General features: G+C 48.3%; 1 protein-coding gene across 2 annotated transcripts in view; it reads right to left on the minus strand.

Moving 5' to 3' along the window:
• The window catches only part of ADGRV1 (adhesion G protein-coupled receptor V1), a 710193-nt gene that overhangs the window by 275469 nt on the left and 410476 nt on the right, over window positions 1–24248 (minus strand). For both annotated transcript variants that reach the window (XM_077462401.1, XM_077462400.1), the window contains one exon: window positions 13740–13900. In XM_077462401.1, the coding sequence (XP_077318527.1) occupies window positions 13740–13900 (161 nt within the window). The remainder of the gene's footprint in view (window positions 1–13739; window positions 13901–24248) is intronic.

The raw sequence follows: 24248 nt of genomic DNA on the forward strand, positions 1-24248 counted from the left end.
GCGGTCGTTTCGCGGCGAATTTCCGACTTTCGCCGTCCGCGGGTTCGAACGCCTTTTTCCGTCGTTCGCCCCGGCGGACTTACGTGTTTAATGTATACAAGAACTTTAACCTTTCGTGACACGTTTATCATGTGTTACAGGACAACCAATTGAGACATGACAGCTCATGGACACTTGGACATTCCCCCTAACCTATAAATACACCCGATCCGGTGGCCATTTTACATTCTTTCTTCTGTCACTGTAGGGAAAGGATCCTGTGTGGAGTAGGGACAGAGAAAACGCTAGCTATTTGGTACACAAAAGTTCTTTTCAGGACTGGTATAGGTGTTAGGTCAGCAGCCTGAGTTTCTTTTGTCAGTTTAGATAAAGGGACAGAGCGCTGTATGCTGCTATTTTAGGGACAGCTCAGCCAGATTAGTCTTTCTTCATCATCATCATCATCATCATCATTAGCTGTTACTATCAGGTCCACAAAAGAGCTGTTCCAGCTAATCGTTCCAGCCTACTCTTTTTTGCCAATTTGTATAGGGACAGGCAGGAAGCAGTGTGTCAGGCAGTGAGGATAATTTTAAAGACTTGCTGTTACTATTAGTTCCACAAAGGTTCTTTTCAGGACTGGTATCAGTGGTACGGTAATAGGCTTGTACACGTATAATATTCTTTCTTCCAAATATAGAAAGAATATTATACTTGACTGCTGCCCTTCTGCTGCAGTCTGCTAATCATTCACAACTCACTTGTTCCACAAAGCTCTTTATCAGGACTGGTAACTTGGTCTGTCTAGGGTGCTACGGTACATAGGCTTGGGTGCGGTACAGTCTGCTGTTCTGTAAGGACCGCTATCGGTCCACAATACATAGGGTTGCCGTGCACTACTGCTGACCGCTGCCCTATACTGCAGCAGTCCTTCATTGGTATAGGGACTGACGTACAGTCTGCTAATCACTAACACACAACCTGCTTGGTCCACAAAAGTTCTTATAAGGACTGGTAACTTGGTATAGGGTGCTACGGTACATAGGCCTGAGTGCGTTACAGTCTGCTGTTCTGTAAGGACCGCTATCGGTCCACAATACATAGGGTTGCCGTGCACTACTGCTGACCGCTGCCCTATACTGCAGCAGTCCTTCAGCGGTATAGGGACTGACGCACAGTCTGCTAAACACTAACACACAACCTGCTTGGTCCACAAAAGTTTTTATAAGGACTGGTAACTTGGTATAGGGTGCTACGGTACATAGGCCTGAGTGCAGTACAGTCTGCTGTTCTGTAAGGACCGCTATCGGTCCACAATACATAGGGTTGCCGTGCACTACTGCTGACCGCTGCCCTATACTGCAGCAGTCCTTCATTGGTATAGGGACTGACGTACAGTCTGCTAATCACTAACACACAACCTGCTTGGTCCACAAAAGTTCTTATAAGGACTGGTAACTTGGTATAGGGTGCTACGGTACATAGGCCTGAGTGCGTTACAGTCTGCTGTTCTGTAAGGACCGCTATCGGTCCACAATACATAGGGTTGACGTGCACCACTGCTGACCGCTGCCCTATACTGCAGCAGTCCTTCAGCGGTATAGGGACTGACGTACAGTCTGCTAAACACTAATACACAACCTGCTTGGTCCACAAAAGTTCTTATAAGGACTGGTAACTTGGTATAGGGTGCTACGGTACATAGGCTTGAGTGCGGTACAGTCTGCTGTTCTGTAAGGACCGCTATCGGTCCACAATAGATAGGGTTGACGTGCACCACTGCTGACCGCTGCCCTATACTGCAGCAGTCCTTCAGCGGTATAGGGACTGACGCACAGTCTGCTAAACACTAACACACAACCTGCTTGGTCCACAAAAGTTTTTATAAGGACTGGTAACTTGGTATAGGGTGCTACGGTACATAGGCCTGAGTGCGTTACAGTCTGCTGTTCTGTAAGGACCGCTATCGGTCCACAATACATAGGGTTGCCGTGCACTACTGCTGACCGCTGCCCTATACTGCAGCAGTCCTTCATTGGTATAGGGACTGACGTACAGTCTGCTAATCACTAACACACAACCTGCTTGGTCCACAAAAGTTCTTATAAGGACTGGTAACTTGGTATAGGGTGCTACGGTACATAGGCCTGAGTGCGTTACAGTCTGCTGTTCTGTAAGGACCGCTATCGGTCCACAATACATAGGGTTGCCGTGCACTACTGCTGACCGCTGCCCTATACTGCAGCAGTCCTTCAGCGGTATAGGGACTGACGCACAGTCTGCTAAACACTAACACACAACCTGCTTGGTCCACAAAAGTTCTTATAAGGACTGGTAACTTGGTATAGGGTGCTACGGTACATAGGCCTGAGTGCAGTACAGTCTGCTGTTCTGTAAGGACCGCTATCGGTCCACAATACATAGGGTTGCCGTGCACTACTGCTGACCGCTGCCCTATACTGCAGCAGTCCTTCATTGGTATAGGGACTGACGTACAGTCTGCTAATCACTAACACACAACCTGCTTGTTCCACAAAAGTTCTTATAAGGACTGGTAACTTGGTATAGGGTGCTACGGTACATAGGCTTGAGTGCGGTACAGTCTGCTGTTCTGTAAGGACCGCTATCGGTCCACAATAGATAGGGTTGACGTGCACCACTGCTGACCGCTGCCCTATACTGCAGCAGTCCTTCAGCGGTATAGGGACTGACGTACAGTCTGCTAAACACTAATACACAACCTGCTTGGTCCACAAAAGTTCTTATAAGGACTGGTAACTTGGTATAGGGTGCTACGGTACATAGGCTTGAGTGCGGTACAGTCTGCTGTTCTGTAAGGACCGCTATCGGTCCACAATAGATAGGGTTGACGTGCACCACTGCTGACCGCTGCCCTATACTGCAGCAGTCCTTCAGCGGTATAGGGACTGACGTACAGTCTGCTAAACACTAATACACAACCTGCTTGGTCCACAAAAGTTCTTATAAGGACTGGTAACTTGGTATAGGGTGCTACGGTACATAGGCTTGAGTGCGGTACAGTCTGCTGTTCTGTAAGGACCGCTATAGGTCCACAATAGATAGGGTTGACGTGCACCACTGCTGACCGCTCACCTATACTGCAGCAGTCCTTCAGCGGTATAGGGACTAAGAGTTTTGTCACAGGGTCATTTAAAAAATGACATGCAGAGGAAGAGGCAGGCCCTTCCGCAGGGGTGGTAGGGGTAGGGCAGGAGCAACAGGCTTGAGCCAAAGTGGGAAGTTGCAGAAGGTGCGTTCAATTACTTTAAAGGATGCACCAGACTTGGTTGAGTGGCTCGCTCAGCCTTACTCTTCTGCACCCTCCTCATCCTCTCGATCTGCACCCTCTTCTTCACTCTCTGCTATGTGCACCCCCAAAGACACTACCACCAACAACACGACCACCACCACCACCACCACATACCTTCCGCTTGAGTCACTGGAATTATTTTCCGATCCATATCAAGAGGACATTTCTGATGCGCAGCCACTCTTGGTATTGGATCAGGAAGAGGAGGTAGCAACAAGCGCTACTCAGCAGTCTGACGCCAGTACCCAGATCAGCCCAAGGAGGAGGTTGGTCCCCGGTGTTGCTGCCTACTCTACTTATAGCGGTGGGGAAGGTGACGTTGATGATGACGTGTCTAGTGATGTCACGTGGGTGCCCACAAGAGAGGAAGAGGAGGGGAGTTCAGAGGGAGATATGGACCAGCAGATAGGGAGGAGAAGCAGCAATGACTTACATTGCACAGCAGGGACAAAGCAGACTGCAAATGTATCAGGAGCGAGTCATCGACCATGTACGGTCACATCTGGCGCTCCCAGGACACCGGCACATGGCTCCGCAGTGTGGGCTTTTTTTAACGTGTCCGCTGCTGACAATAGCGTTGCCATCTGCAATCTTTGCAGTCAACGCGTTAGTCGCGGTAAGCCCAATACTCACCTAGGGACGACCGCCTTAAGAAGGCACATGAGCAGCCATCACCGAGCCCAGTGGGAGCAACGGAACACACAAAGCCACACTGCAGGCTCTCACCGTCCAGCCTCGTCTTCTACTTCTCCTTCTCCTCTCTCCTCACAATTGTCCTCCACTCCACCTTCCATCACGCCAAGCTCACATTTTTCTGCAAAAAGGCAGGCTTCCGTGGGCCTAATGTTTGAGCGTAAAAAAATGATGACGCCGGATAACCCTCTTGCCCAACGGTTGGCGGCTGGCTTGTCAGAACTCATAGCCCGCCAACTACTGCCATATAAACTGGTGGACTCGGAGGCCTTTCGCAAATTTGTGGCCATTGGAACACCACAATGGAAGGTCCCAGGAAGGAAGTATTTCTCAGAGAAGGGCATCCCAGAGCTATATGGCCATGTTCAGCGGCAAGTGAATGTATCTCTGGCACACAGTGTCGGTGCCAAGATACATCTGACCACAGACACGTGGTCTAGCAAACACGGGCAGGGAAGGTATATCAGTTTTACTGCCCACTGGGTGAACCTTCTGACGGCCGTCAAGCATGTAACCCGTGGCACCCGTGTAGATTTGGTTTTACCGCCACGGATTGCATGCAGGCCTGACTCTTCTTCTCCTCCTCCTACTCCATCCTCCTCCCTCTCCTCCTCAGCTGCCTCCTCCTTTTCCGCTGCTAGCGTCTCTTCCACTGCACCGCCCAAGCTCCCCAGAACCTATTCCACATGCCAGGTGAGACGTTGCCATGCCGTGCTGCGTCTGTTGTGCCTGGAAGCAAAGAGCCACACTGGCCCGGCACTCCTTTCAGCTTTGCGTTCACAGGCAGATGAGTGGCTAACACCGCTCAATTTGACAGTTGGTAAAGTGGTGTGTGACAACGGTGCCAATCTGCTTAGCGCATTGAAACAGGGCAAAATCACGCACGTGCCGTGCATGGCACACGTCTTAAACTTGGTCGTGCAGCGATTCCTTGTCAAATACCCTGGGGTCCAGGACATCTTGCGGCAGGCAAGGAAAATCTCGGCCCATTTCAGAAGATCTTACACGGCCATGGCTCGCCTTGCTGACATTCAGCGGCGACACCATCTGCCGGTCAGACGTCTTATTTGCGATTGCCCGACGCGATGGAACTCAACCTTCTATATGCTTGATAGGCTGCTCCAGCAGAAACGTGCAGTTAACGTCTACCTGTATGAACTCTGCGAAAGAAACGGTTCTGGGGAGCTGGGTTTTTTTTCACCGCGCCAGTGGCTGCTCATGCGCGACACATGCAGACTTCTGCGGCCATTTGAGGAGATCACCAAACTGGTCAGTCGCAGCCATGGCGCCATCAGTGACATGGTACCTTATGCCTTCTTTCTGGAGCGTGCATTGCGTCGTGTCATTGATCAGGCTGTGGAGGAGCAGGAGCGGGAAGATGAGGAAGTCGCAATGCTGGATGAATTCCCAGGGGGGGCTACTCTATCTGAGACAAGTCAACAACAGGAGTCTGATGAGGAGTCAGAGGAGGATGGTGCCGGGGCGGATGAGCAGGAGCAAGAAGAGCATGCTTTAAACCTTTCTGGGATCCCTGTTGTGCGAGGATGGGGAGAGGAGAATGAAGAGGACGACATTATCCTGGATGATGAGCAGGAGCCAGGCCACCACACCGCTTCCACTTTAGTGCAAATGGGGGCCTTCATGCTCCAGTGTTTTAATAGGGACCCCCGTATAAAAAGCATGAGGGTCAAGGACCAGTACTGGGTGGCAACGTACTTAGACCCCCGGTACAAACACAAAATGGCGGAAATGTTACCGCCGTCGCAGAGGGCTGTCAGAATGCAGCACTTCCAGGCCTTGCTTCGAGAAATGCTGCATTCTGCTTTTGCGTGCGCTGGCAGAGGAGCAATTCCCACTCCCAGAGAAGGATTTGCGGGTACCAATCCAACAGCGCCTGCAAGAAGAGGCCGGTTTGAAGATGTGTTGGTGACTTCGGATATGAGGTCATTCTTTCAGCCGACCCATCGACAGGTGTCATCCGGATCCAGCATCAGGGAACGCCTAGACCGTCAGGTGTCCGACTACATTGGGTTAACGGCCGATGTGGACGCTCTGAGGAGTGATGAACCCCTAGACTACTGGGTGGGCAGGCTTGACCTCTGGCCAGAGCTTGCCCAATTTGCAATCGAACTGTTGGCTTGCCCCTCATCCAGTGTCCTGTCCGAAAGGACGTTCAGCGCAGCAGGGGGGATTGTGACCGATAAGCGTACTCGCCTAGCTCACCACAGTGTTAACTACCTCACATTTCTAAAAATGAATGAGGCATGGATCTCGGAGGAATTCAACACATGTGATCAGTAGACCATGTATATGTCTATAAACAATTTTTGGAATCAAGCACACAGACCTTCTTAATTCATTTGGCTCACTTCCCTGACCCAAAAAAGCACACCGTACTATATGCCCCTACCCTCCTCTTTGAAGAGGTTGAGCGGTGTCATATTTCTACTGGGGCTGCTTATTATGAGGGGTTCCCACCATCCCTGTGCTGTGCTGACTTCCTCCTGGGTGTTCTTATTATGAGGGGCTCCCACCATCCCTGTGCTGTGCTGACTTCCTCCTGGGGGTTCTTATTATGAGGGGATCACACCATCCCTGTGCTGTGCTGACTTCCTCCTGGGGCTGCTTACGGTGCTGCTGTCAGCGCTGTATGTCACGGAGCTGCTGTCAGCGCTGTATGTCACGGAGCTGCTGTCAGCGCTGTATGTCACGGAGCTGCTGTCAGCGCTGTATGTCACGGAGCTGCTGTCAGCGCTGTATGTCACGGAGCTGCTGTCAGCGCTGTATGTCACGGAGCTGCTGTCAGCGCTGTATGTCACGGAGCTGCTGTCAGCGCTGTATGTCACGGAGCTGCTGTCAGCGCTGTATGTCACGGAGCTGCTGTCAGCGCTGTATGTCACGGAGCTGCTGTCAGCGCTGTATGTCACGGTGCTGCTGTCAGCGCTGTATGTCACGGAGCTGCTGTCAGCGCTGTATGTCACGGAGCTGCTGTCAGTGCTGTATGTCACGGAGCTGCTGTCAGCGCTGTATGTCACGGAGCTGCTGTCAGCGCTGTATGTCACGGAGCTGCTGTCAGCGCTGTATGTCACGGTGCTGCTGTCAGCGCTGTATGTCACGGAGCTGCTGTCAGCGCTGTATGTCACGGAGCTGCTGTCAGCGCTGTATGTCACGGAGCTGCTGTCAGCGCTGTATGTCACGGAGCTGCTGTCAGCGCTGTATGTCACGGTGCTGCTGTCAGCGCTGTATGTCACGGAGCTGCTGTCAGCGCTGTATGTCACGGAGCTGCTGTCAGCGCTGTATGTCACGGAGCTGCTGTCAGCGCTGTATGTCACGGAGCTGCTGTCAGCGCTGTATGTCACGGAGCTGCTGTCAGCGCTGTATGTCACGGTGCTGATGTCAGCGCTGTATGTCACGGAGCTGCTGTCAGCGCTGTATGTCACGGAGCTGCTGTCAGCGCTGTATGTCACGGAGCTGCTGTCAGCGCTGTATGTCACGGAGCTGCTGTCAGCGCTGTATGTCACGGAGCTGCTGTCAGCGCTGTATGTCACGGAGCTGCTGTCAGCGCTGTATGTCACGGTGCTGCTGTCAGCGCTGTATGTCACGGAGCTGCTGTCAGCGCTGTATGTCACGGAGCTGCTGTCAGTGCTGTATGTCACGGAGCTGCTGTCAGCGCTGTATGTCACGGAGCTGCTGTCAGCGCTGTATGTCACGGAGCTGCTGTCAGCGCTGTATGTCACGGTGCTGCTGTCAGCGCTGTATGTCACGGAGCTGCTGTCAGCGCTGTATGTCACGGAGCTGCTGTCAGCGCTGTATGTCACGGAGCTGCTGTCAGCGCTGTATGTCACGGAGCTGCTGTCAGCGCTGTATGTCACGGAGCTGCTGTCAGCGCTGTATGTCACGGTGCTGCTGTCAGCGCTGTATGTCACGGAGCTGCTGTCAGCGCTGTATGTCACGGAGCTGCTGTCAGTGCTGTATGTCACGGAGCTGCTGTCAGCGCTGTATGTCACGGAGCTGCTGTCAGCGCTGTATGTCACGGAGCTGCTGTCAGCGCTGTATGTCACGGTGCTGCTGTCAGCGCTGTATGTCACGGAGCTGCTGTCAGCGCTGTATGTCACGGAGCTGCTGTCAGCGCTGTATGTCACGGAGCTGCTGTCAGCGCTGTATGTCACGGAGCTGCTGTCAGCGCTGTATGTCACGGAGCTGCTGTCAGCGCTGTATGTCACGGTGCTGATGTCAGTGCTCTGTATTACGGTGCTGCTGTCAGTGCTCTGTATCTCCTGCACCCTCTTGTTTGCCTACCCTGGTCCCTGACCTTCCCTCTCCTCCATTGCCTTCATTAGCTCCATAGTCCTGAATTGTCAGAACAATTTCCCAAATAAAAAAAAAATGCTTGTAGTTATCGATCCCAAATTCACCTCATACATGTATTATGCTATTGTCCAGGTGGTGGGACTACGTGCTACCCCCTAATAATTACCCCGTGGCCGCAAATTCGACCTAAAGGTTTGCGAAATTCGCCTCCCATTGAAGTCAATGGAGCCCGCGGCGAACGGTCGTTTTCGCGAACGTTTGTGTCCGTTCGCGTTTCGCGTTCGCGAAACGTCCCGTCGGAAGTTCGTCCATCACTAGACAGCTCTACAGCCACACAATTACTTTTATGGGCTGCTCAAAGTGCGCCCCCTCCCCTATGGCAGTTCCAGGCTCTTGTCCCTCCTGGGACTGTGGTAAACTGCTCGCCCAGAAAGAGCATGGCAACCTCAAAGTACAGCCATTCCTCAATCCCCCCAAAGGCTATCGAACCCAGCAGCAATGTTTCTTATGTCACTTCCTGGGGATGCCGCTGTCATTCCTCTGCTAGTGTAGCCAAGGATGCAGCTATTCAAGCACAATCAGTGTTTGAATAGCTGTACTGGATGGTAGGGGAGACATTGGGGATCTAATAGACCCCCAATGTCTCTATAAAGAGTACCTGTCACCTGCCCATGCTATTGCATAGGGTGCTTTTTAGCAAGAAAGTTAAAATATATATATATATATATATATTAAATAAAAATGACACATTTTTAAGAATCCCCCTTACCCCTCACACATACCATATGTAGAGCTGGTATTTTTAATACCGATGCTAGTATTTTTGTAAATTTAAGTTTGTCTGAAGCTGCAATTTGGCTCAGACTACTTATGCAAAAGTTCTGGCTTCTGTACCAGTTTGGCTGGGTTGTGCTAATATCCACTTGACCGTGGGTGTCGCTGTCACCATCGGTAAGTGTTGGAAATGCAACAAGCTAAATGTATTGGGTACCCCTTTACTCAGAAACAGCCGGTGGGAGTGGTCTACCTGCTGTGCATTTTGAGTAAGGGTACTTAATGTTCCGACACCATTTTCTGGGGTTTGTTTTTCCCAACCTTGTGGCCCTCCTATTCAGGGGTGTGTGCTGCTTTGATCAATGCCCCGTAGCCGGCTGACCCGAGGCTTCACAACTGAAGAGTAGGCCCAGAGGTTCTGAGGCCTACTGATCCAGAGATGATCCTGTGCTTTCTTGCCTGCGGGGAAAAGCCAAGCACTTGGAGGATCCAGGGGAGGACTTTTCTGAGGAGGACCGAGCAATAAGGCTGGTGCCTCATGGAGAAGCCTGGAGACTCAGTTGAAGGATGCATCCTGGGTTGTCTACCACACAGTATCGCCAGGTCGGCTGAAAGAATCAGGTATTGTGGGGAAACTCTTAAATTTTGCAACCAGAAGCTTATTGTGCCTTGTGGCAGAGGATTGCATAACAAGATCGCTAAACTTATCAAGTCTGTGGCAGAGACTTTGTTTGAGCATCTCACCGGCTGCTAGGTCAGTGAGAGAGGCCTATCTGGTGATTGCTAGATCCAACTTGTGAAAATCGTTTGTCCTCTGGATCAAGGAAATACCTTTAACCCGCAAAACAAAGGTACCTGAATTCCCCTTATCCTCTACCCTTCTATTGCAAAAGTGTGTGTTTTTGTTAAATAAACATGCAGAAAAAGGACTAAGTGTCGGAGCTAATATTCTTTAATCAACTCTACAACGGGACCTCTAAGACGGACACAGTGAGCAGGTGAGGTAACGGTAAGCCCAACAAAAACCAGCAGCTCCTTCGGGGTCAGTGCTACACATATAAAAAGTGACATATAGGCCAAGCATGTGTATGTAAACATTGATTGCGGCACACATGTGAGGCATTGTCATGCATGTCAGAATGAGAGAAACTTTCTGGCCATAATGAATGGTTTACTGTAAACTGATAACCTGTAATTTTGGGCACCATAGTTTTTCATGATTCCACAGGTGTGTGCAATTTTAAGGTTTGACATGTTTGGTATTTATTTACTTGACACAACACCATATTTTATATTTTACTAATAATTGGGTATAATATTGCTTTTGTTTGCACTAAAATTCCTTCTAGTGCATTTTTTCCTGAAAATATGTGCTTTATAAATAACTGCACAACTATAATTTCACAGAAAAAAATGCAACTTTTACTAAAACTGGTGCACGCAGAATCTGGTGCATATGTGCATAGTAACCAATCAGCTTCTAACTTCAGCTTGTTCAATTAAGCTTTGACAATAAAGCAGGGTTCACAGTTGGACGACCTCCGATCTGACTTTGCCCTACGACTTTGATGTGACTTCAATGATTGGGATCCCACTTTGGTCCGACAATACCAGGTCCTTTGAGTCTGGAATGAATCTTGGGGGGGCCCATGCCAAAATAAAAAACAATATTATATCTGGAAGCCCCCCCAGATCCCGGCCCCCCACCCTATGTGAATGAGTATTGGGTACATTGTACCCTTACTCATTCACCCAAAAAAGTGTCAACCAAAAAATAAAACCAGTATACAGATTTTTGAAAAATACCTTAATAATGTAGCTCCAACGTGTCTTCTTCCTCCGGTTCTTTTCCCTCCAGTGTCTTCTCCCTCTGGTTCTTCTGCCTCCGGTTCTTCTCCCTCTGCTATTTTCTTCCTTTGGTTCTTCTCCCTCCTAATGTCTTCTCCTGACGATAGCTCCCACTGTTGTGTTAGCTCCAGCGTGTGCCATTACTTACTCCATAGCCATGGGAGCTACCACCCGTGACATTATACGGAGACCCCCTCTGTGACATCATCGCCTGGGGCATAATAGGGCGGTGACGTCACAAGCGGACGGGATTTCTGGGTACCAGGGTCTGGTATGGAATTTGGGGAGGACCCCACATTATTTTTTCTGGCGTTGGGTTTCCCTTCAAAGTCCATAATCTTGGAGCAGGCCCACGCTGTGTTTTTCTTTTTCAATTTTGGCGTGGGGTTCCAAGATCCTCAAAGTATAAGTTGCATGCCACAATTGGGATCAATTGAAGCCTAATGACAAGTGCCCCTGTGTGTATGATTTATAAAAATAAAGCAGTATATACGAGATATATATATATATATACAGTGGTGTGAAAAAGTGTTTGACCCCTTCCTCATTTCCTGTTCCTTTGCATGTTTGTCACACTTAAGTGTTTCGGAACATCAAACCAATTTAAACAATAGTCAAGGACAACACAAGTAAACACAAAATGCAATTTGTAAATGAAGGTGTTTATTATTAAAGGTGAAAAAAAATCCAAACCATCATGGCCCTGTGTGAAAAAGTGATAGCCCCCTAAACCTAGTAACTGGTTGGGCCACCCTTAGCAGCAACAACTGCAACCAAGTGTTTGCGATAACGTGCAATGAGGCTTTTACAGCGTCCTGGAGGAATTTTGGCCCACTCATCTTTGCAGAATTGTCCTAATTCAGTTACATTAGAGGGTTTTCGAGCATGAACGGCCTTTTTAAGGTCATACCACAACATCTCAATAGGATTCAGGTCAGGACTTTGGCTAGGCCACTCCAAAGTCTTCATTTTGTTTTTCTTCAGCCATTCGGTGGTGGACTTGCTGGTGTGTTTAGGATCATTGTCCTGCTGCAGAACCCAAGTTCGTTTCAGCTTGAGTACACGAACAGATGGTCGGACATTCTCCTTCAGGATCTCTTGGTAGACAGCAGAATTCATAGTTCCTTTTATCACGGCAAGTCTTCCAGGTCCTGAAGCAGCAAAACAGCCCCAGACCATCACACTACCACCACCATATTTTACTGTTGGTATAATGTTCTTTTTATGAAATGCAGTGTTCCTTCTACGCCAGATATACTGTGTGACACACACCTTCCAAAGAGTTCCACTTTTGTCTCATCGGTCCACAGAATGTTGTCCCAAAAGTCTTGGGGATCATCAAGATGTGTTGTGGAGAAATTGAGACGAGCTTTGATGTTCTTTTTGCTCAGCAGTGGTTTTCTCCTTGGAACTCTGCCATGCAGGCCATTTTTGCCCAGTCTTTTCTTGATGGTGGAGGCATGAATGCTGACCTTAACTGAGGCAAGTGAGGCCTGCAGTTCCTTGGACGTTGTTGTGGGGTCTTTTGTGACCTCTTGGATGAGTCGTCGCTGCGCTCTTGGGGTAATTTTGGGCGGCCGGCCACTCCTGGGAAGGTTCACCACTGTTCCATGTCTTCGCCATTTGTGGATAATGGCTCTCACTGTGGTTCGCTGGATTCCCAAAGCTTTGGAAATGGCTTTATAACCCTTTCCAGACTGATAGATCTCAATTAGTTTCTTTCTCAATTGTTCCTGAATTTCTTTGGGTCTCGGCATGATGTGTAGCTTTTAAGGATCTTCTGGTGGACCTTACTGTGTCAAGCAGCTCCTATTTAAGTGATGCCTTGATTGTGAACAGGTGTGGCAATAATCAGGCCTGGGTGTGGCTAGAGAAATTGAACTCAGGTGTGGACAACCACAGTTATAGTATGTTTTAACAAGGGGGGCAATCACTTTTTCACACAGGGCCATGATGGTTTGGATTTTTTTTCACCTTTAATAATAAACACCTTCATTTACAAATTGCATTTTGTGTTTACTTGTGTTGTCCTTGACTATTGTTTAAATTGGTTTGATGTTCCGAAACACTTAAGTGTGACAAACATGCAAAGGAACAGGAAATGAGGAAGGGGGCAAACACTTTTTCACACCACTGTATACAGCCACTCCTGTGACCGGATGGCTCTCTCCTCCCGAGTGACATCAATGAAGGATCCTTGGTCCCTCCCGCTTTAGCCGTCAGATGGGGAGAGGACAGAGCTGGTTACATGAGTGCCGATCGGCACTCAGAAATAAGGTATATACTGCTTTATTTTGATAAATCCCATACACAGGGGCACTTGTCATTATGAGAAAGCACTGATAGTATAAACAGGTCAGAGTGGCTTAAAAAACACTTTAAGACGATGATCCAACTTGGTTGTGACTTACATTCAAATCAATGGGCTGAAATTGTGCCCAAGTCAGACCAAAGTAGTGCAGGAAACTTTTTCAAAGTCAGACCGACTTGTGTCGGACCAGTTAAGATGGCTCTCATAGAGAACCATTGATTTATACGCGTCATGCGACATGTGCTCCCAAAGTTGAAGTGTATATCACACCAGTGTGAACCCGGCCTAAAACCTGGAAGCTTACTGGTTATGACACACAGTCATAACAGTGTGCACCAGTTTTAGTAAATCTCCCCCTAGTGTTACCCATCTATGTTAGTGATAGCCATATGGCATACAGTATGTCATTATTTTGAATCATACATCAGTGTCAAAATGTAACAAAATAATTTTACAGGTAAACACTATAAGTTTTTAATGAAAACCACTAACCAGAAATGCAAATAAATCCAGCAAAAAAAAAGGCTTCATTGTAGGATGAAAGGTCGTCGATGTGAGCAAACACAGCATAGGAGGACATGTGCGAGCAGGCACACTCCACATACTCTGTTGTGTCTGACACCACTCTGCACAAAGGACCATTTGGAAGCCATCTACAAAAACAAAATACATAGAATTACTCTCACATTTCAACAAAATGACTGCTATTATTAAGAAAAACATTTGCACAAATTCTGGTAAGCAACACTTTTAAACAAGAATGCAAAATATGTGCACCACTCTATACAGTTCCTTGAAACTTCATTCCAAGTACAATGAAAAGCCTAGCCCATGACCAAAATATACCTTAAGCTCTTTGGACTCGGTGAACTGAACACATTTCTAGCAGTACACAAATAGTGACTGATTGACAACAGTGACATGAAGGGATGAGACCCTGCTGAAAGGCCTCATGCTCTGTGAGCGGGTCACTGAGTTTGCATAGCTGGAGGGTACAGACTATTTTGGTTCACGCTAGCTGGTAAGGAATAGCTATGTCTCAGAAAACTGATTGTAAATGTAAAACACAGGAACAGAAAGTTGACAACAAAACTGAAATAAACTATTGACCACTCACAGGGACATGGATGTGGGAAAGTACTGGGCCTCCTTGTAGTAGAAGACAAATGCGGAGTCATTGCATGCAAAGATTTGCAGCCATACGATTTAGCTAGTAGGATAGCTCAGTACAAGATGAATGCCAAGATGAAAATTAGATATGTATCCCCTCAGTGAGTTTAAAGCAGGGGCGTACCTAGAGCGTTTGGCACCCGGGGCGGATCCTACACCTGGCACCCCCCCCCCCCAAATTTTAAATGAAAAAACACCCACAACTTTTTTTCATTTTCTCGAGAATAGTTATTGCACAAATTTGTCAATGGGAGGAATCATGCCCTATTGTTGGTGTCAAAGGAAGGAATGGTGACTCGTTGGCGTCAGTGAGAGGAATAGTGTCCCAAGAACCGGATAAAGATTTTTTCCCCACAAAATTGTCATTGTAATTGGTCATTCCTCTCACATGGCATGTGTATGCTACAAATGACACCCCAAAATAAATTCTGCTACACCTCCTGAGAATTAAAATACCACATGTGTGGGACTTTTTCACAGCCTGGCCACATAGAGAGGCCCAACATGCAGGGAGCACTGTCACGTGTTCTAGGAGCATAAATTACACATCTAAGGCTTCATGCACACGAGACGCAGATGCAAACGCTGCTGGACACATGTTGAAACCGGCGTTTAGAAACGCGCGTTTTGCCGCGATTTTTACCGCGATTTAGCGGCGTTTTACCGCGTTTGCGTCTAGAAGCGTTTAGTTAAGCTAACATCATAGACCCTCCCCAGCTCAAAAATTAACTATTTCAGCAATTTTGTGAGACCAGAGTGAGTAGCAGCAGCTGTGAGAGCTGCAGTGTACTTGTATTTAGCGTGTCACTTGCCACGTCACCTGCCACAAGTTGTGGATTGTCCACTTGCCACGTGACTTGCCACATCACCTGCCACGTCACTTGCCACGTCACCTGCCACAAGTTTTGGATTGTCCACTTGCCACGTCACTTGCCACGTCACTTGCCACAAGTTGGGGATTGTCCACTTGCCACATCACCTGCCACGTCACCTGTCACAAGTTGTGGATTGTCCACTTGCCACATCACTTGCCACCTGCCATGTCACTTGCCACAAGCTGTGGATTGTCCACTTGCCACGTCACTTGCCACGTCACCTGCCACGTCACTTGCCACGTCACCTGCCACAAGTTTTGGATTGTCCACTTGCCACGTCACTTGCCACGTCAGCTGCCACGTCACTTGCCACAAGATGTGGATTGTCCACTTGTCACATCACCTGCCACATCACTTGCCACATCACCTGCCACGTCACCTGCCACAAGTTGTGGATTGTCCACTTGCCACATCACTTGCCACATCACCTGCCACGTCACTTGCCACGAGATGTGGATTGTCCATTTGCCACGTCACCTGCCACATCACTTGCCACATCACCTGCCACAAGTTGTGGATTGTCCACTTGCCACGTCACTTGCCACATCACCTGCCACGTCACTTGCCACGAGATGTGGATTGTCCACTTGCCACGTCACTTGCCACGTCACCTGCCACGTCACTTGCCACGTCACCTGCCACGTCACTTGCCACATCACCTGCCACAAGTTTTGGATTGTCCACTTGCCACGTCACTTGCCACGTCAGCTGCCACATCACTTGCCACAAGATGTGGATTGTCCACTTGTCACATCACCTGCCACGTCACCTGCCACGTCACCTGCCACGTCACCTGCCACAAGTTGTGGATTGTCCACTTGCCACGTCACTTGCCACATCACCTGCCACGTCACTTGCCACGAGATGTGGATTGTCCACTTGCCACGTCACTTGCCACGTCACCTGCCACGTCACTTGCCACGTCACTTGCCACGTCACCTGCCACAAGTTTTGGATTGTCCACTTGCCACGTCACTTGCCACGTCAGCTGCCACATCACTTGCCACAAGATGTGGATTGTCCACTTGTCACATCACCTGCCACGTCACCTGCCACGTCACCTGCCACGTCACCTGCCACAAGTTGTGGATTGTCCTCTTGCCACGTCACTTGCCACGTCACTTGCCACATCACCTGCCACGTCACTTGCCACAAGATGTGGATTGTCCACTTTCCACGTCACCTGCCATGCCACCTGCCACAAGTTGTGGATTGTCCACTTGCCACGTCACCAGCCACATCACCTGCCACAAGTTGTGGATTGTCCACTTGCCACACCACTTTCCACGTCACCTGCCACGTCTCCTGCCACAAGATGTGGATTGTCCACTTGCCACGTCACCAGCCACATCACCTGCCACAAGTTGTGGATTGTCCACTTGCTACATCACTTTCCACGTCACCTGCCACGTCACCTGCCACAAGTTGTGGATTGTCCACTTGCCACGTCCCTTGCCACGTCCCCTGCCACGTCACCTGCCACAAGTGGATTGTCCACTTGCCACATCACTTGCCACATCACCTGCCACAAGTTGTGGATTGTCCACTTGCCACGTCACCTGACACAAGTTGTGGATTGTCCACTCGCCACGTCACTTGCCACATCCCCCGCCACAAGTGGATTGTCCACTTGCCACATCACTTGCCACGTCCCCTGCCACAAGTGGATTGTCCACTTGCCACGTCACTTGCCACGTCACCTGCCACAAGTTATGGATTGTCTACTTGCCACGTCACATGCCAGTCACCTGCCACAAGTTGTTGATTTTCCACTTGCCACGTCACCTACCAGGTCACTTGCCGCGTCACCTGCCAGGTCACTTGCCACGTCACCTGCCACAAGTTGTGGATTGTCCACTTTCCACGTCACTTGCCACTTCACCTGCCACGTCACTTGCCACAAGTTGTGGATTGTCCACTTGCCACATCACTTGCCACCTGCCATGTCACTTGCCACAAGTTGTGGATTATCCACTTGCCACGTCACTTGCCACCTGCCATGTCACTTGCCACAAGTTGTGGATTGTCCACTTGCAATTGCAATTGTTTAAAATATTTTTCTAATGGTTTTTCATCATTTGCAATCATTTTTGAGATTTTTAATGTAAAAAAAAAGGTCACCTTTAAAAACGCATATAAACGCAAACGCGGCAAAACGCGGTAGCGGCGTTTTGCCGCGTTTTACCGCGTTTTGCCGCGTTTTGCGTCTGAAACGTGGAAATTTTTAAGCCTCATGCACACGAGACGCAGTTAAACGCGCGTTTAGATGCAGTTGGACAGTTTTTTCAACTGCACCTGAACTCATTCAATGTTATCCTATGTGTCCATGCACACAGTCTCGTTTTTTTCCGTTTATATGCAGTTGCGTTTAATCTCGTTTTTCCAGAAGCAAAAAAATGCGTTCAGAAACAAAAATTTCTGCGTTTCAGATGCAAAACGCGGCAAAACGCGGTAAAACGCGGCAAAACGCCGCTACCGCGTTTAGCCGCGTTTGCGTTTATATGCGTTTTTAAAGGTGACCTTTTTTTTTACATTAAAAATCTCAAAAATGATTGCAAATGATGAAAAACCATTAGAAAAATATTTTAAACAATTGCAATTGCAAGTGGACAATCCACAACTTGTGGCAAGTGACGTGGCAAGTGGACAATCCACAACTTGTGGCAAGTGACATGGCAGGTGGCAAGTGATGTGGCAAGTGGACAATCCACAACTTGTGACAGGTGACGTGGCAGGTGATGTGGCAAGTGGACAATCCCCAACTTGTGGCAAGTGACGTGGCAAGTGACGTGGCAAGTGGACAATCCAAAACTTGTGGCAGGTGACGTGGCAGGTGACGTGGCAAGTGACGTGGCAGGTGACGTGGCAAGTGATGTGGCAAGTGGACAATCCACAGCTTGTGGCAAGTGACGTGGCAAGTGGACAATCCACAACTTGTGGCAGGTGACGTGGCAAGTGAACAATCCACAACTTGTGGCAGGTGACGTGGTAAGTGACGTGGCAGGTGAAGTGGCAAGTGACGCGGCAAGTAGACAATCCACAACTTGTGGCAGGTGATGTGGCAAGTGACGTGGCAGGTGATGTGGCAAGTCACGTGGCAAGTGGACAATCCACAACTTGTGGCAGGTGATGTGGCTGGTGACGTGTCAAGTGGACAATCCACAGCTTGTGGCAGGTGGCATGGCAGATGACGTGGAAAGTGGACAATCCACATCTCGTGGCAAGTGACGTGACAGCTGACGTGGCAAGTGACGTGGCAAGTGGACAATCCAAAACTTGTGGCAGGTGACGTGGCAAGTGATGTGGCAGGTGACGTGGCAAGTGATGTGGCAAGTGGACAATCCACAGCTTGTGGCAAGTGACGTGGCAAGTGGACAATCCACAACTTGTGGCAGGTGACGTGGCAGGTGACGTGGCAAGTGAACAATCCACAACTTGTGGCAGGTGACGTGGCAAGTGACGTGGCAGGTGATGTGGCAAGTGACGCGGCAAGTAGACAATCCACAACTTGTGGCAGGTGATGTGGCTGGTGACGTGGCAAGTGGACAATCCACAGCTTGTGGCAGGTGGCATGGCAGATGACGTGGAAAGTGGACAATCCACATCTCGTGGCAAGTGACGTGGCAGGTGATGTGGCAAGTGACGTGGCAAGTGGACAATCCACAATTTGTGGCAGGTGACGTGGCAGGTGATGTGGCAAGTGGACAATCCCCAACTTGTGGCAAGTGACGTGGCAAGTGGACAATCCACAACTTGTGGCAGGTGCCGTGGCAGGTGACACGGCAAATGCAAGTGTACAACTGCTCTCTATGCTGCTGCTGCTCACTCTGATCAAAATAGCAGAAATAGTTAAAAAAAATGCTTTGAGAGCTTGGGGAGGGTCTACATGATGTTATCTTTATAAACGCGTCTAAACGCAAACGCGTCTAAACGCGTCTAAACGCGTCTAAACGCGACATGGAAACGCGGCAAAACGCGCGTTTCTAAACGCGCGTTTCAGCTTTTTTTTAACAGAGGTTTCATCTGCGTCTCGTGTGCATGAGGCCTTACTTCTGAACGCATTTTTTTGCTTCTGGAAAAACGAGATTAAACGCAACTGCATAAAAACGGAAAAAAACGAGACTGTGTGCATGGACACATAGGATAACATTGAATGAGTTCAGGGGCAGTTGAAAAAACTGTCCAACTGCATCTGAACGCGCGTTTAACTGCGTCTCGTGTGCATGAGGCCTAAATTGTTGACTAACTATTACACTTTTGAAAGCCCTGGAGCACCAGGACAATGACACGTGACAACGATGTGGCACTGATACGTGGCACTGATGACAGATGCCACTAATACGGAGCACTGATGACAGATGGCACTTATACTTGGCACTGATGACACGTGGCACTAATACGTGGCACTGATGACAGATGGCACTGATACGTGGCATTGATGACAGGTGACACTGATAACAGATGGCACGTGACACTGACAGGTGGCATTGATGACAAATGGCACTGATACGTGGCACTGATGACACGTGACACTGATATGGCACTGATGACAGATGGCACTAATATGGGGCACTGATGACATGTGACACTGATATGGCACTGATGACAGATGTCACTAATATGTGGTACCGATGACATGTGACACTGATGACAGATGGCACTGATACGTGGCATTGATGACACGTGGCACTGATAACAGATGGCATGTGACACTGACAGGTGGCATTGATGACAAATGGCACTGATACGTGGCACTGATGACACGTGACGATGATATGGCACTGATGACAGATGGCACTAATATGGGCACTGATGACACGGGACACTGATATGGCACTGATGACAGATGTCACTAATACGTGGCACTGATGACAGATGGCACTAATATGTGATACCGATGACATGTGACACTGATGACAGATGGCACTGATACGTGGCATTGATGACACGTGGCACTGATAACAGATGGCACGTGACACTGATACGTGGCACTAATGACACGTGGCACTGATAACAGATGGCACGTGACACTGATACGTGGCACTGATGACAGATGGCACTAATATGTGGCACTAATGACACGTGACACTGATGACAGATGGCACTAATACAGGGCACTGATGACACGTAAAACTGATATGGCACTGATGACAGATGGCACTAATACAGGGCACTGATGACACGTGACATTGATATGGCACTGATGACAGATGGCACTAATACGTGTACGTTATACGTATACCCCTTGCAATAAAACATATTTTTAGCAATGCATTGTGATTTATATTTTCATTCGAGCCAGCCTAGTGCAATTTGACTTTAAAGCGGTAGTAAACCCGCAATTATTTTTATTTTTTTTTAAACCTGCAAAGCAAAATGCATAATGAGCTAGTATGCACCGCATACTAGCTCATTATGAAATACTTACCTTAGAACGAGGCTCCGACACTGGCCCGATCCACGCCGAGGGAGCCGACATGCTCCCTCAGCGTCTCTTCCGGGTATCGCGGCTCCGGCGCTGTGAGTGGCCGGAGCCGCGATATCGTCACTCCCGCGCATGCGCGCAGGAGATTTCAGTCCGGCCGCACGAGCGCTGCCGGATTTTCACGGAGAGAACCCCCTTGTGCGCATGCGCCGCTGCAGTCAGCGGCGCATACCGAGGGGAATATCTCCTAAACCGTACAGGTTTAGAAGATATTATTTTTACCTACAGGTAAGCCTTATTATAGGCTTTCCTGTAGGTAAAAGTTAAAAAATTGACCATACTACCACTTTAAGACTAGACTGGCAATGGCTGCTCAGTATTCACAGCAGGGAGAATTTTATGAGAAAAGTGTCTTTGGAGGGACTGTCCCTCCAAAGACACTTTTCTCATAAAATTCTCCCTGCTGTGAATACTGAGCAGCCATTGCCAGTATTGGTGTTTAGGGACAAACAGTTTGAGCATATGGAAATGGCTGATTAACTAATTAAAAATTAGCCTGTACTTTACAGCCATTTTACAGTGTAAAGAACATTTCTGGATCATGTGTTTAGTATAGCTGCAGTCCCTCAACTTACTCACTGTGTGCACTGTGCAGGAGATGCCAGATGCTGCCGATGCTGAGTCAGTGAGCCTGAGTAGCTGAGTGACTGAATCGCCGCCTTACTGCAGTCCTACACGCGGAGAGACAGGAAGGAATCACTCCGCGGCGCCGGGGGGGGGGGGCGTCACTAGAGAGGACGCACGCACTGTGACTGGCTGGCCGTGACCGCACGCACTGTGCCTGGAGCGCTGCCATGCCCGTAGCGCTGCCACCCCTATAATCGCGGAGGGGGGTGTCGGCCTGACACCCCCCAAGTGTGCGGCACCCGGGGCGGCCCGCACCCCCCGCCCCCTACTTAGTACGCCTCTGGGCACTGTACTAGGTTAGGAGCCATAAAACCAAAGGCAAGTTTTACCTGAGATGGTACTGTAGTCATATTCTAAGCCTGACTTGGAGCCTCTGAATAACCCTGACATCTGGGGTGAAGAAAGTACAGGCTACTCTCCACCTCCATATGGCAATCGTCAGTTCCTGAACATCTGATTTCCAAGTCTTGTGGGCCATATCTAAGCTTATGTAAGTGCTAACTATCAGAAAGTTGGTATTTTAGGGGAACTTCTGGAGGCCTCAGTGGCTCTTTACAGAAGTTAAAAGTAACATTACAGGTATGCGCTGACACCTTAGGCTCGGTTCACACAGCGGGCGGCACGACTTGCAGCGCCGCGACCTGCCGCGACCTGCACACGATCAGCGGCGACTTGCAAAACGACTTCTGTATAGAAGTCAATGCAAGTCGCCCAAAGTCGCCGCAAAAGTAGTACAGGAACCTTTTTTCTAAGTCGGAGCGACTTGAGTCGCTCCTATTAGAACGGTTCCGTAGTACAGAACTGAGCGCCTGTGTGAACCGAGCCTTAGGGGGTTTGCTATGCAGAATTACCATTGGTTCAATGACATTATTCCAGCACAGAGATTTCTGAGGTAATTTCAGCACCCTATGAAACCACTTAAAGCGGTGTTCTGCCTGGGGAAAAATAAATGAACTGTCAGCAGCTACAAATACTGTAGCTGCTGAATTTTAATATATGGACACTTACCTGTCCAGGGAGCCCAGGTTGTTGGCCAATTTTCAGATCAGCTGTCGGGTGCTGCCGCTGCCATTCGTCGTAAGGTAAACCGGTAGTGAAGCCTTTCGGCTTCAGAGCCAGTTTCCTACTGTGCAAGTGCGAAGCTCACTGCTCTTTCTAACTGGCCCGGCAGTGGAGGAAGGAGGAGGGGGGCTGAAGGACAGTGGCACTGTCTCCCGGAAGTTAAAAACAGGTACCTGTTCCCCCCTTAAAGGTGCAGCTGCCAAATGTGACACCGGAGGGGGGGGGGGGGGGAGCAAATAAGCGGAGGTTCCACTTTTGGCTGGAACACCGCATTAAGGTGGTCATTGAGGGATTGAAATTCGGCTGGTTCAGCAATGACTAGCAGAATTTTGATCCATGTTAGTCCAGTATATGTATTAGAACTGTGGATTTAAAGCTGGCCATAGATTACTCATTCCTTTTTGATCAGCCAGTAGGCTAAACTATAAAAAGAACGAAAAAAGTCTGACTTTTGTGGAACAGCCAATTCAGCTGCAGTTATTGTATTTCCCATGGTGGAATGTCCCACTGTTAGAATACAATGTCCCAGCAGGGAGGCATTCGTTCATTTTTTTTCGTTTAGCCTACTGGCTGATCAAAATAGAAAAAAGAATGAGTAATCTATGGCCAGTTGTAAGGAACAATTATTCAGCACTCAAGTAAAATATGATTTTTTGTCAAATGCCATAGCAGCTGGAAATCTGTGCTCTCCCCAGGCTCTCCTTTATGTGGAAAATCATGAACGCTCACTGGATCGCATGACCCTTAATAAATATGTGGGTTAAATAAAGCTTGATGAAAACTGTGTATTTGCTTCTTTCTCCCACCTGTTGTCGTCCACCCTTAATTCCTCCAAAAGTGTATCCAGAAAAGAAAAAAAACTATATAGTGTAATATGCCATAAACCAAATTTTATATATAATTTTATTGTGCTCACATCCAACTGTGACCACAAAGTGTAGAACTGCACTCTTCCCTGTGCAACTTCTCCCTCATGTGCCATATCCCACATGCCAATATACTCTTACCAAGACATACTGCCCTTATATCCCAGGAAAAAATATTGCATTCTTTAGAATTCTTCTCCTGCACACTCTTCTTTTAAATTGGGCAATCTTCGCAAAATGGCTTACAATATCCCCATATAGAAAAAATATAAAAAGGTCATAGTGCCGCAGGTTTACAAAAAAACATATATTTTTATATATATATAAAAGGTGCTCACATGTATTGAGAAGCTAAAAGCACATCCATATAGAAAATGGTGGACTAGTATTTCTAGTTCCAGACGTGCGTCTGACATCACTTACAGTTGCTTTTCGTCACTCAATTTCTTCACAGAATCCTTTGAATTATATATAATCCTTACATTGTGTGAAAAGGATTTTCACACAATATACATACAGAGTCCAAGATGGCGGACTACTATTTCTTGTTTCAGACGTGCTTCTGACATCACCTTCTGATGTCACAAACTGATGAGTTTTGTCACTTGAAGCAAAAACACTTGAAGTGTTCATCAAGCTTTATTTGACCCACATATTTTTTAACGGATCACAAAATCCAATGAGAGTTTATGATTTTTCACATAAAGGAAGGAAGATGTTATACACACTGATATTTATAATGGTGTATATGTATTCACTGTCAATGTATATATGTCACCTGTTTCCTACCAAAAGATTAGAAATTCTGCTTGGATAGTCTCAGAGGTGATGATACTGACAGATTATTCAATAAATGGGCTAAAAGTGGCAAAGTGACACTGCTTAAAGTGGGGTGCCCCCTAAAAAAATAAATTTA

Source organism: Lithobates pipiens, unplaced genomic scaffold, assembly GCF_037356315.1.
Source record: "Lithobates pipiens isolate NorthernLeopardFrog02 unplaced genomic scaffold, aLitPip1_a1.2 Scaffold_3, whole genome shotgun sequence".
NCBI lineage: Eukaryota > Metazoa > Chordata > Amphibia > Anura > Ranidae > Lithobates > Lithobates pipiens.